The sequence below is a fragment of the Esox lucius genome, chromosome 19, assembly GCF_011004845.1.
Source record: "Esox lucius isolate fEsoLuc1 chromosome 19, fEsoLuc1.pri, whole genome shotgun sequence".
Lineage (NCBI taxonomy): Eukaryota > Metazoa > Chordata > Actinopteri > Esociformes > Esocidae > Esox > Esox lucius.
The window spans coordinates 768,870-782,556 of record NC_047587.1 but is presented as its reverse complement, the minus strand read 5'-3'; the positions used below and the strand labels follow the sequence as shown (position 1 = coordinate 782,556).

General features: G+C 45.5%; 1 protein-coding gene across 5 annotated transcripts in view; it reads right to left on the bottom strand.

Annotated features, from left to right (window-relative positions):
- Positions 1–885: 885 nt before the first annotated feature.
- The window catches only part of cib2 (calcium and integrin binding family member 2), a 19,268-nt gene continuing 6,466 nt past the window's right edge, over positions 886–13,687 (bottom strand). For all 5 annotated transcript variants that reach the window (XM_020040626.2, XM_010867385.3, XM_020040625.2 and 2 more), the window contains exons 3-6: positions 12,413–12,524; positions 9,697–9,844; positions 8,037–8,232; positions 886–1,970 (exon numbers count right to left, since the gene is read on the bottom strand). In XM_020040626.2, the coding sequence (XP_019896185.1) occupies positions 1,949–1,970; positions 8,037–8,232; positions 9,697–9,844; positions 12,413–12,481 (435 nt within the window). In that variant the 5' untranslated portion in view covers positions 12,482–12,524 and the 3' untranslated portion in view covers positions 886–1,948. The remainder of the gene's footprint in view (positions 1,971–8,036; positions 8,233–9,696; positions 9,845–12,412; positions 12,525–13,687) is intronic.

The following is a 13,687-nucleotide window of genomic DNA, read 5'->3' as shown; positions in this document are numbered from 1 at the left end:
AATTTAATACAATGCATTGGCTATTATAGATTAATGCATCTGAGACTATCGATAAATAAGAAGAGGCCTGGCTACCTCAGGGCTATTTTATAACTAGAGGCAGCGCTACCTCAGGGCTACCTCATAAATAGAGGCAGGGCTACATCTGAGCTACTTTATAACTAGAGGCAGGGCTACCTTATAACTAAAGGCAGGGCTACTTCAGGGCTATGGCTCCTCTGGACTACATCATCAGGAGAGGCAGGGCTTCTCTTGACTACCTCATCAAGAGAGGCAGGTCTATCTCAGTGCTAATGCCTTTAGGTCTATCTCAGGGCTAATGCCTTTAGGAGAGGCAGGTCTATCTCAGGACTAATCCCTTTAGGTCTATCTCAGGGCTAATGCCTTTAGGAGAGGCAGGTCTATCTCAGGACTAATGCCTTTAGGAGAGGCAGGTCTATCTCAGGACTAATGCCTTTAGGGGAGGCAGGTCATGTGTGTCTTTGTGTGTATGTTAATGTGTGTTCGTGGTGCAGTCATGGGACTGTGCTGAGGTAGCTCTGTTCCTAATGTTAATGTGTGTTCGTGGTGCAGTCATGGGACTGTGCTGAGGTAGCTCTGTTCCTAATGTTAATGTGTGTTTGTAGTGCAGTCATGGGTCTGTGCTGAGGTTGCTCTGTTCCTAATGTTAATGTGTTCGTTGTGCAGTCATGGGACTGTGTACAGGTACCTCTGTTCCTAATGATCTCGTTCTGCTTCAGAAATCATTAGGATGGCAGAGCCAAGCATATACTGTAATGTGTATAGTGACTGGAGGCAGAGGAGCTGAGGAGTCAAGTCAAGTCCTGAAGTTCCTGGTGAGCCTGTTAACAACAGCAACGCCACTGAGTCAACCAGCTACCGAAAATGTGTTTATTCAAAGTCAAGTCAAATTCCCAGAATGTACATTAAATACTAAACAAAGATTGAAGAGACAGTTGTTAACATGTTGAATATTTAAATATAGGAAACTTTGTATTCATCAGACTAAGACTGTATAAAGATGAGGATGGTTTCGTTAGAAAGACACAGAGGCAGTAGAGATGAAAGGAGCCCTTCAGCTGGAAAACTCTGAGCTACAGTATGATTGTCTTCATGCTCCACCTCCTATTGCGATAACAGGACATAAAAATCACCAAGGCAATTAATCAATTAGAAGTCAGAAGCAGTGTAACATCTATGGTATAAGGAATCATTTGGGAAACAGCTTAGAAGTGACCTCAGTAGTTGAAGGAAAGCAGTACAATAAAACAGAAATACAGTAATACAGTTCTTACATATAGGAAATACTGCATAGCTGGTATAAAACTGTCTGCCTGCATGTCTCTCTCTCTCTGTCTGTCTGTTTCGATGTTTCCTGTATGTCATTCTATGTCTTTCTGCATGCCAGTCTGTCTTTCACTCTGTCTGTGCGTCTTTCTGTCAATTCCTCATTGTGTTGCTTCTCTCTAAGGTTTCTGGAGGGTTCCATTGTGGATCCAGGCCAGGGGAAGGGTTTGATAGTGTTGGATCTGCTATTACTCCCAAATATTCTGTTTCTCTTTCACTTTGGAAAACATTAGGAAAAAACTAATCTTTGTCCCCTCACTGGTTGGAGTAACAATTCTACAAAGATTTAACTTGACAGAAAACAAAACACACAAAACTGTTTAAAACCAACAGTGGAAAAAACAGAACAGAAGGTGAAAAGTCAGGGTAATGGACCAAAACCAGAACAGAAGATGAAAAGTCAGGGTAATGGACCAAAACCGAGATGGGGAAAAGATGTGGTCAGACTGTGGTCAGTATTTTCGAGGTAGGGTCAGGATGTGGTAAAGCTTTAGTCAGTACTGTCAGGGTGTGGTAAGGATGTGGTCAGGGTATGTAATGGTGGTGTCAGGTCAGTAGCTCTGCTGTGACACCAAATTCTGGAATGTTCTTTGCAGCCCTTTCAGATCCGAATGTGGAAGGTACTGCAACATAGATACAAATGAGACTTAGGAACAGAAACAACAATTATAACAACAAAACCTAACGTAATAAAAATAGTCATTATAAGTGTCACTATCTAACTTCTCCAAAGGAATATAACCAACAGTTACAAAGGTTAAGGAAAAGGCTCAGATCCCATTTATGTTTGTGATTTTCTTAGTGGACCCCATACGAGGGCCCAAACCAAAGTTTGGGAACCACTTGCTACAGGTTATGTTTCTCACACAGTACATACACTCACCTAAAGGATTATTAGGAACACCTGCTCAATTTCTCATTAATGCAATTATCTAATCAACCAATCACATGGCAGTTGCTTCAATGCATTTAGGGGTGTGGTCCTGGTCAAGACAATCTCCTGAACTCCAAACAATGTCAGAATGGGAAAGAAAGGTGATTTAAGCAATTTTGAGCGTGGCATGGTTGTTGGTGCCAGACGGGCCGGTCTGAGTATTTCACAATCTGCTCAGTTACTGGGATTTTCACACACAACCATTCCTAGGGTTTACAAAGAATTGTGTGAAAAGGGAAAAACATCCAGTATGTGGCAGTCCTGTGGGCGAAAATGCCTTGTTGATGCTAGAGGTCAGAGGAGAATGGGCCGACTGATTCAAGCTGATAGAAGAGCAACTTTGACTCGTTACAACCGAGGTATGCAGCAAAGCATTTGTGAAGCCACAACACGTACAACCTTGAGGCGGATAGGCTACAACAGCAGAAGACCCCACCGGGTACCACTCATCTCCACTACAAATAGGAAAAAGAGGCTACAATTTGCACAAGCTCACCAAAATTGTTGAGGACAGGAAAAATGTTGCCTGGTCTGATGATTCTCGATTTCTGTTCAGATGGTAGAGTCAGAATTTGGCGTAAACAGAATGAGAACATGGATCCATCATGCCTTGTTACCACTGTGCAGGCTGGTGGTGGTGGTGTAAAGGTTAATTTTTTTCATTCATTCATTCATCTTCTTCCGCTTCATCCGGGGCCGGGTCGCGGGGGCAGCAGTCTAAGCAGAGATGCCCAGACTTCCCTCTCCCCAGACACTTCCTCCAGCTCTTCCGGGGGGACACCGAGGCGTTCCCAGGCCAGCCGGGAGACATAGTCCCTCCAGCGTGTCCTAGGTCTTCCCCGGGGTCTCCTCCCGGTGAGACGGGACCGGAAAACCTTCCCAGGAAGGCGTTCCGGAGGCATCCGAAACAGATGCCCAAGCCACCTCAGCTGACCCCTCTCGATGTGGAGGAGCAGCGGCTCTACTCCGAGCTCCTCCCGGGTGACCGAGCTTCTCACCCTATCTCTAAGGGATCGCCCGGCCACCCTGCGGAGAAAGCTCATTTCGGCCGCCTGTATCCGGGATCTTGTCCTTTCGGTCATGACCCAAAGCTCATGACCATAGGTGAAAGTAGGAACGTAGATTGACCGGTAAATCTTTCTTCACCACGACAGACCGATACATCGACCGCATTACTGCAGAAGCTGCACCGATCCGTCTGTCAATCTCCCGTTCCATCCTTCCCTCACTCGTGAACAAGACCCCTAGATACTTAAACTCCTCCACTTGAGGCAAGCACTCTTCACCAACCTGAAGTGGGCAAGCCACCCTTTTCCGACTGAGGACCATGGCCTCGATTTGGAGGTACTGATTCTCATCCCCACCGCTTCACACTCGGCTGCAAACCGTCCCAGTGCATGCTGAAGGTCCTGGTTTGAAGGGGCCAACACGACAACATCATCCGCAAAGAGCAAAGAAGAAATCGTGTGGTCCCCAAACCTGACATCCTCCGGCCCCTGGCTGCGCCTAGAAATTCTGTCCATAAAAATTATGAACAGAACCGGTGACAAAGGGCAGCCCTGCCGGAGTCCAACATGCACTGGGAACAAGTCTGACTTACTGCCGGCAATGCGGACCAAGCTCCTACTTCGGTCGTATAGGGACCTGACAGCCCTTAGCAAAGGACCCAGGACCCCATATTCCCGAAGCACCCTCCACAGGACGCCGCGAGGGACATAGTCGAATGCCTTCTCCAAATCCACAAAACACATGTGGACTGGTTGGGCAAACTCCCATGAACCCTCCAACACCCCGTAGAGGGTATAGAGCTGGTCCAGTGTTCCACGGCCCGGACTAAAACCACACTGTTCCTCCTGAATCCGAGGTTCTACTATCGGCCGTATTCTCCTCTCCAGAACCCTGGCATAGACTTTCCCGGGGAGGCTGAGAAGTGTGATCCACCTATAGTTGGAACACACCCTCCGGTCCCCCTTTTTAAAAAGAGGGACCACCACCCTGGTCTGCCATCCCAGAGGCACTGTCCCCGACCGCCACGCGATGTTGCACAGGCGTGTCAACCAAGACAGCCCCACAACATCCAGAGACTTGAGGTACTCAGGGCGGATCTCATTCACCCCCGGTGCCTTGCCACTGAGGAGTTTCTTGACCACCTCAGTGACTTCAGCCTGGGTGATGGACGAGTCCACTTTTGAGTCCTCATCCTCTGCTTCCTCAATGGAAGACGTGACAGCGGGATTGAGGAGATCCTCGAAGTACTCCTTCCACCGCCCGACGACATCCCCAGTTGAGGTCAACAGCTGCCCACCTCTACTGTAAACAGCGTTGGTAGGGCACTGTTTCCCTCTCCTGAGGCGCCGGACGGTTTGCCAGAATCTCTTCGAGGCCAGTCGATAGTCCTTCTCCATGGCCTCACCGAACTCCTCCCAGGCCCGAGTTTTTGCCTCCACAACAACCCAGGCTGCAGTCCGCTTGGCCTGTCGGTACCCCTCAGCTGCCTTAGGAGTCCCACAAGCCAACCAGGCCTGATAGGACTCCTTCTTCAGCTTGACGGCATCCCTTACTTCCGGTGTCCACCACCGGGTTCGGGGATTGCCGCCTTGACAGGCACCAGAGACCTTACGGCCACAGCTCCGAGCGGCCGCTTCGACAATGGCGGTGGAGAACATGGTCCACTCGGACTCAATATCTCCAGCCTCCCTCGGGATCCAGTCGAAGCTCTGCCGGAGGTGGGAGTTAAAGATCTCTCTGACAGGAGACTCGGCCAGACGTTCCCAGCAGACCCTTACAGTACGCTTGGGCCTGCCGAGTCTGTCCAGCTTCCACCCCCGCCATCGGATCCAACTCACCACCAGGTGGTGATCAGTTGACAGCTCCGCCCCTCTCTTCACCCGAGTGTCCAAGACATACGATCGCAGGTCAGATGAAACGACAACAAAGTCGATCATCGACCTGGGGCCTAGGGTGTCCTGGTGCCATGTGCACTGATGGACACCCTTATGCTTGAACATGGTGTTCGTTATGGACAAACTGTGACTAGCACAGAAGTCCAATAACTGAACACCGCTCGGGCTCTGCCCCACGTCGCTCGTTCGGGCTAAGCCCGGCCGGGCCCCAAGGGGAAAGGCCCGGCCACCAGGCGCTCGCGTACGACCCCCAACCCCGGGCCTGGCTCTAGGGTGGGGCCCCGGCTGCGCCATACCGGGCGACGTCACGGAACTCAAGAAAATATTCATCATTAAGGGGTGTTTTGAACCGCTCTTAGTCTGACCCGTCGCCTAAGACCTGTTTGCCTTGGGAGACCCTACCAGGGGCATATAGCCCCAGACAACATAGCTCCTAGGGTCACTCGGGTACTCAAACCCCTCCACCACGTTAAGGTGGCAGTTCAAGGAGGAGTGGTGTAATGGTGTGGGGGATATTTTCTTGGCACACTTTAGGCCCCTTAGTGCCAATTGGGCATGGTTTAAATGCCACGGCCTACCTGAGCATTGTTTCTGACCATGTCCATCCCTTCATGACCACCATGTACCCATCCTCTGATGGCTACTTCCAGCAGGATAATGCACCATGTCACAAAGCTCTTGAACATGACAATGAGTTCACTCTACTGAAATGGCCCCCACAGTCACCAGATCTCAACCCAATAGAGCATCTTTGGGATGTGGTGGAACGAGAGCTCCGTGCCCTGGATGTGCATCTCACAAATCTTCATCAACTGCAAGATGCTATCCTATCAATACGGTCCAACATTTCTAAAGAATGCTTTCAGCACCTTGTTGAATCAATGCCACGTAGAATTAAGGCAGTTCTGAAGGCGAAAGGGGGTCAAAAACAGTATTAGTATGGTGTTCTTAATAATCCTTTAGGTGAGTGTAGATACTATAGGATCCGGTAATGCTGTGCTACTCTGGTAGCAGATGGCTATAATGGCTATAATTCTGGTAGCAGATGGCTATAATGACCTAAGAAAACCATCTGATTTAACATTTTACAGCTTTTTATTTTTCTTTATTTTAACAGATAAAGTGACTGAGAAGACATTCCCCATTTCATCTGCTCTCCCAGAGCTAATTGAGAAAAAAGCAATAAATTGGCTGGATGGAGGGGGCATTGTGTGTATGTATAAGTTAGTGTGGGAGTTTGTGTCAATCAACCTCACTATCCATCCTCACAATCCCTCCTCACTATTCAACCTCACTATCCATCCTCACTATTTAACCTCATTATCCATCCTCGCTATCCCTCCTCGCTATTCACCCTCACTATCCATCCTCACAATCCTTCCTCACTATTCATCCTCATAATCCCTCCTCACTATTCAACCTCACTATCTATCCTCACAGTCCATCCTCACTATTCTATCTCACCATTTATCCTCACTATCCATCCTCACTATTTAACCTCAATATCCATCCTCATAATCCCTCCTCACTATTCAACCTCACTACCCATCCTCACTATTCAACCTGACAATCCATCCTCACTATCCATCCTCATAATCCCTCCTCACTATTCAACCTCACAATCCCTCCTCACTATTCAACCTCACTATCCATCCTCACTTTTCAACCTCACTATCAATCCTCACTATTCAACCTCAATATCCATCCTCACTATTCAACCTAACTATCCATCTTCACAATCCCTCCTCACTATTCAACCTCACTATCCCTCCTCACTATTCAACCTCACTATCCATCTTTACAGTCCCTCTTCACTATTCTACCTCACCCTCCATCCTCACTATTCAAACTCACAATCCATCCTCACTATTCAACCTCACAATCCATCCTCACTATTCAACCTCACTATCCATCCTCATAACCCCTTCTCACTATTCAACCTCACTATCCATCCTCACTATTCAATCTCACTATCCATCCTCATATTCCCTCCTCACTATTCAACCTAACTATCCATCTTCACAATCCCTCCTCACTATTCAACCTCACTATCCATCCTCACATCCATCCTTACTATCAACCCTACCTATGCATGTTCACTATCCATTCTCACTATCCATACTCTTTATCCATACTCACTATCCACTCTAACTATCTATCCTCAACATCCATATTCATTATCCCTCCTTGTTATCCATCTTCATTACACTATATTCAATCTCACTATCCATCCTCACTATCCATCCTCACTATCCGTCCTCAATATCCAGCTTCACTATCCACGTTCACTATCCACCTTCACTATCAATCCTCACTATTCATCCTAATTATTCATCCTCACTACCCATCTTAACTATCAATCCTCACTATTCATCCTCACTATTAACCCTACCTATCCATTTTCACTATCCACCCCTCACTATTCATTCTCACTACTCGCCCTAACTATTTATCTTCACTATCCATCCTACTCATCCATGGTCACTACTCATCCTCACTAGTCATCCTCCTAATCCATCCTACCCATCCATCATCACTACTCATCCACCCAATCCATCGTCACTACTCATCCTCACTACTCATCCTTACTACTCATCCTCCCAATCCATCCTACCCATCCCTAGTCACTACTCATCCTCACTACTCATCCTCACTATCCACCCTAACTATCCTTGATATCTTCAACATACATCTTCATACATAGATCTTCAAATTACATTCTCGATTTCCTAATTATTAATCCTCACTATTCATCCCCCCATTGATCCTAATTATATTTATTTATTACACTGACTAAAAGAATAGTCGTTTTTACTGTAAAAATTAGAATAGTAAAAAAATACTGTAGTTGCCTTAAAAAGTCAGGAGCTCTGGTGATCATGTTTTCAAAGTCAGCAAAGGACAGTTTGTTATCTCCATCCAGGTCAGCCTCCTCAATGGCCTTCTCACAGACCAGAGTGACCTCTTCAGGGCTTAGTTCCTCCCTCGTCAGCTTGTTCAACGTCTTCTCCAGGTCCTCCTTACATAGGAAGTTATCCACATTGAAATCTACAGGAACAGGAAGTTACCCACATTGAAATGTACAGGGACAGAAAGTTACCCACATTTAAATGTACAGGAACAGGAAGTTAGCCACATTGGAATCAATTGGAAGAGGAAGTTATTCACATTGAAATCAATGGGAACAGGAAGTTAACCACATTGAAATCTACAGGAACAGGAAGTTATCCACATTGAAATCAATGGGAACAGGAAGTTATCCACATTGAAATCAATAGGAACCGGAAGTTAACCACATTGAAATCAATAGGAACAGGAAGGTTTCCACATTGAAATCTACAAGGACAGGAAGTTAACCATATTGAAATCTACAGGAACAGGAAGTTAACCACATTGAAATCTACAGGAACAGGAAGTTATCCACATTGAAATCTATACACACCAAAAAGTTATTAACTTTGAAGTCAGCTCAAAGATGTATTTCAAAGTCAAGTATACTGCCCTGTCACCTCAATAGGTTGGGTATGAATCCCTCGCAATATCTCCCATCACATCCGGATCACTCCCACTCACACCCAATCCCTCCCATTAACATCAAATCCCTCCCATTAACATCCAAATCCCCCCCAATCCCTCCCATTAACATCCAATCCCCCCCAATCCCTCCCATTAACATCCAATCCCTCCCATTAAGGTCCAATCCCTCCCATTAACATCCAATCCTTCCCAATCCCTCCTATTAACATCCAATCCCTCTCATTAACATCCAATCCTTCCCATTAACGTCCAATCCCTCCCAATCCTTCCCATTAACATCCAATCCCTCCCAATCCCCCTCATTAACACCCAATCCCTCCCATTAACATCCAATCCCCCCAATCCCTCCCATGAACATCCAATCCCTCCCAATAACATCCAATCCCTCACAATCCCACCCATTAACATCCAATCCCTACCATTAAGGTCCAATCCCTCCCAATCCTTCCCATTAACATCCAATCCCCCCCATTAACACCCAATCCTTCCCATTAACATCCAATCCCCCCCATTAACATCCAATCCCCCCAATCCCTCCCATTAACATCCAATCCCTCCCAATAACATCCAATCTCTCCCAATCCCACCCATTAACATCCAATCCCTCCCATTAAGGTCCAATCCCTCCCAATCCTTCCCATTAACATCCAATCCCTCCCAATCCCCCCCATTAACACCCAATCCCTCCCATTAACATCCAATCCCCCCCATTAACATCCAATCCCCCCAATCCCTCCCATTAACATCCAATCCCTCCCAATAACATCCAATCCCTCACAATCCCACCCATTAACATCCAATCCCTACCATTAAGGTCCAATCCCTCCCAATCCCCCCCATTAACACCCAATGCCTCCCATTAACATCCAATCCCACCCATTAACATCCAATCCCTCCCAAAACCTTCCATTCTTTCCCAATCTCTTTTCCCAGCTTTAATCCACATGAATGCAATAGTGAACGTAAGATTTTTACCATATATTTTGAAGGCATATATGGCCTTGAGTTCTCTGGGAGCCATCTCACTGAGGACAGAAAACATGTCCACGAAGTCATTGAAGCTTAAGTTCCCAGCTCCATCCTCAGAGAATGACTCCACAATCCTGTTCTTGAATGGGTTCTCCTGCAAGACAGAGAGAACAGGCAAAGAAGAGGAGACACAGCGTCAGTCGTTAGCAGGCAGAGAAAGACAGATAAAGACACAGAGACAGAAAACGAGAAAGACAGTATTAGTCTTCAGCTCTCACACAGAGAGAGAGATAGGGAGAGAGAGAGGGAGTGAAAGAGGGAGAGAGAGAGAGGGAGAGCATTAGTTTTTAGCCGTCACAGAGAGGGAGAAGACAGACAAAGCAAGAGAGTTAGCCATTGATGATAGAGCTCATAGAGTCAAGGTCAGATTGCAATGTTAATGCCAAGGCTGTTACCAGGGGCAATTGTAGGATTTGGCCCTTAGGGGGGCTCAGCCACCAATGAGAATGTGAGATTTGGAAAACACAAGTAATAAATCAATCACTTCAATCAGTGGGGACAACACACATGCTATTTTTAAGCAAACAAACAAAACTACTTAATCATACAACACCATTTCCCAAAAAGTTGGGAAGCTGCGTAAAATGTAAATAAAAGCAGAATGTTATGATGTGTGAAACATGTTTCTGGTTTCAAATTCAAAGTGGGCGTATATTTCACAAATTGAAAGGGGTCCAAGTTGTCAGGAAGGGTGGACCAGATGTGAGTTCTGACCAGCAGCTCGAAGCATTTGATGATGGTGGAGGTCAGTGCTACAGGGCGGTAGTCATTCAGACAGGTGATGGAAGGTTTCTTCGGTATAGGGACAATGGTGGTCTGTTTGAAGCAGGAGGGGAGTACAGACAGAGACCGGGAGAGGTTGTATATGGTAAAAACCACCATTGAACCAAGATTGGCAAAATATGGGCAGTTCTACTTTGCAAGTCTATTGAGACAATGCAGATGTTTGGGCCCTCTCATACACATCTTGTACTGATGAAGTGAGACGGAAATTCAGTTTATTATAAAACCGCAATGTAGTATTTTGTTACAATGGGGCATCTTATTTCTATAGAAGTTCTTTGATGGTAGTTTTCTTGTTGTTTACTGCTGCCGCTATTGTTAGTCAATCACACCTTCATGCTTTGGAGGATAGATCACAAAATACAAGGGGCTTAAAGGGATTGCACTACAATAATGCAAATTTGTGAATTGGGAAAGTATGAACTACAATCTCTAGAGACAACAGATTCCCTATAGTTGCCCAGAGTTCAACAGTGACACATTAAACTTCTTGGACACCTGCTGTGACCTAATTGGGACTCAAAATCAACACTGAGAACTAATACCTCTCAGTTATGGTTGTACTAATGAATACCTCTCAGTTATGGTTGTACTAATGAATACCTCTCAGTTATGGTTGTACTAATGAATACCTCTCAGTTATGGTTGTACTAATGAATACCTCTCAGTTATGGTTGTACTAATGAATACCTCTCAGTTATGGTTGTACCAATGAATACCTCTCAGTTATGGTTGTACTAATGAATACCTCTCAGTTATGGTGGTACTAATGAATACCTCTCAGTTATGGTGGTACTAATGAATACCTCTCAGTTATGGTGGTACTAAAGAATACCTCTCAGTTATGGTGGTACTAATGAATACCTCTCAGTTATGGTTGTACTAATGAATACCTCTCAGTTATGGTTGTACTAATGAATACCTCTCAGTTATGGTGGTACTAAAGAATACCTCTCAGTTATGGTGGTACTAATGAATACCTCTCAGTTATGGTGGTACTAATGAATACCTCTCAGTTAGGGTGGTACTAATGAATACCTATCAGTTATGGTAGTACTAAAACCTCTCAGTTATGGTGGTACTAAAACCTCTCAGTTATGGTGGTACTAAAACCTTTCAGTTATGGTGGTACTAATACTTCTCAGTTATGGTGGTACTAACGAATACCTTTCAGTTATGGTGTTACTAATGAATACCTCTCAGTTATGGTGGTACTAAAACCTCTCAGTTAGGGGGTACTAACGAATACCTCTCAGTTATGGTGGTGCTAATGAATACCTCTCAGTTATGGTGGTACTAATGAATACCTCTCAGTTATGGTGGTACTACTCCAGAGATGGATCACCTCTGAGTGGCCCTACATAGTACTCTAGACCACCCTAGTCCCTACATTATACACTACCATAGACCACTCTAGTTAAGATAATGTCCAATACCTTAGACCACCCTAGTTCCTACATAGTACACTGCCTTAGACCCCCACCCCCTATTCCATACATAGGTCTAGGCTGCTCTACAGTAGTGTTTCATGTAGGGACTAGTGTGTTATAATGTAGTCTAGTTACATCGTGCAATACATTAGACCGCCCTTGTCCCTACATAGTACACAGCCTTAGACCACCCTAGTCTCTATATAGTACACTAGACCACCATAAGCCATATAGAGTACACTACCTTAGACCCTAGTCCATACTGTCCCCACAAAATAGCCTACTGATTCCCATGTTTCTGATACTAGCACTAGAGAACCCAGAGGTCCATTAATCTGTTGGGGCGTTGGTGAGGTTTTCGATGGGATCAAGCTCAGTCTAGCTTACAGGTGGAGGTCATCCCTCCTTAGTCTGATGATGATGAACAGGGTGAGTATGGAGGTACATACATTTAACTCCGGCATACTGACGATCAAAGCCAAGGGTACAGTGACATCTGGTTCGTTGGTGTAGTCCATTGGTACCAGATGTGGGGCCAGCTCATGATAGCGCCCATGTAAACTGGAAGAAGGTAACATTAAAACAGACAGTTGGAGTAGAAGCAGTATGAGAACAGAAAGACAGTTTGATGACTAACAGACAGTTGTAGAAAATTAAGTTTGAGAAAAGATGGTTAAAGGACAGTTTGAGAGGCAAACATCCCTAACATGGCCAAACACTATAACCTAACCCTAACATGGCCAAACACAATAACCTAACATGGCCAAACACTATAACCTAACATGGCCAAACACTATAACCTAACATGGCCAAACACTATAACCTAACATGGCCAAACACTATAACCTAACTCTAACCCTAACATGGCCAAACCCTATAGCCTAACCCTAACATGGCCAAACACTATAACCTAACCCTAACATGACCAAACCCTAAATCCCTAACATGGTCAAACCCTACAACCCTAACATGGTCAAACCCTACAACCCTAACATGACCAAACCCTACAACCCTAACATGGTCAAATCCTACAACCCTAACATGGTCAAACCTTACAACCCTTACATGGTCATACCTTACAACCTTAACATGACCAAACACTATAACCTAACCCTAACATGACCAAACCCTACAACCCTAACATGGTCAAACCCTACAACCCTAACATGGTCAAACCCTTCAACCCTAACATAACCAAACCCTATAACCCTAACACGGTCAAACCCTACAACCCTAACATGGCCAAATCCTACAACCCTAACATGACCAAACCCTACATCCCTAACATGGTCATACCCTACACCCCTACATGACCAAACCCTACAACCCTAACATGGTCAAACCCTACAACCCTAACATAACCAAACCCTATAACCCTAACACGGTCAAACCCTACAACCCTAACATGGCCAAACCCTACAACCCTAACATGACCAAACCCTACATCCCTAACATGGTCATACCCTACACCCCTACATGACCAAACCCTACAACCCTAACATGGTCAAACCCTACAACCCTAACATAACCAAACCCTATAACCCTAACACGGTCAAACCCTACAACCCTAACATGGCCAAACCCTACAACCCTAACATGACCAAACCCTACATCCCTAACATGGTCATACCCTACACCCCTACATGACCAAACCCTACAACCCTAACATGGTCAAACCCTACAACACTAACATGGTCAAACCCTACAACCTAAGATGACCAAAA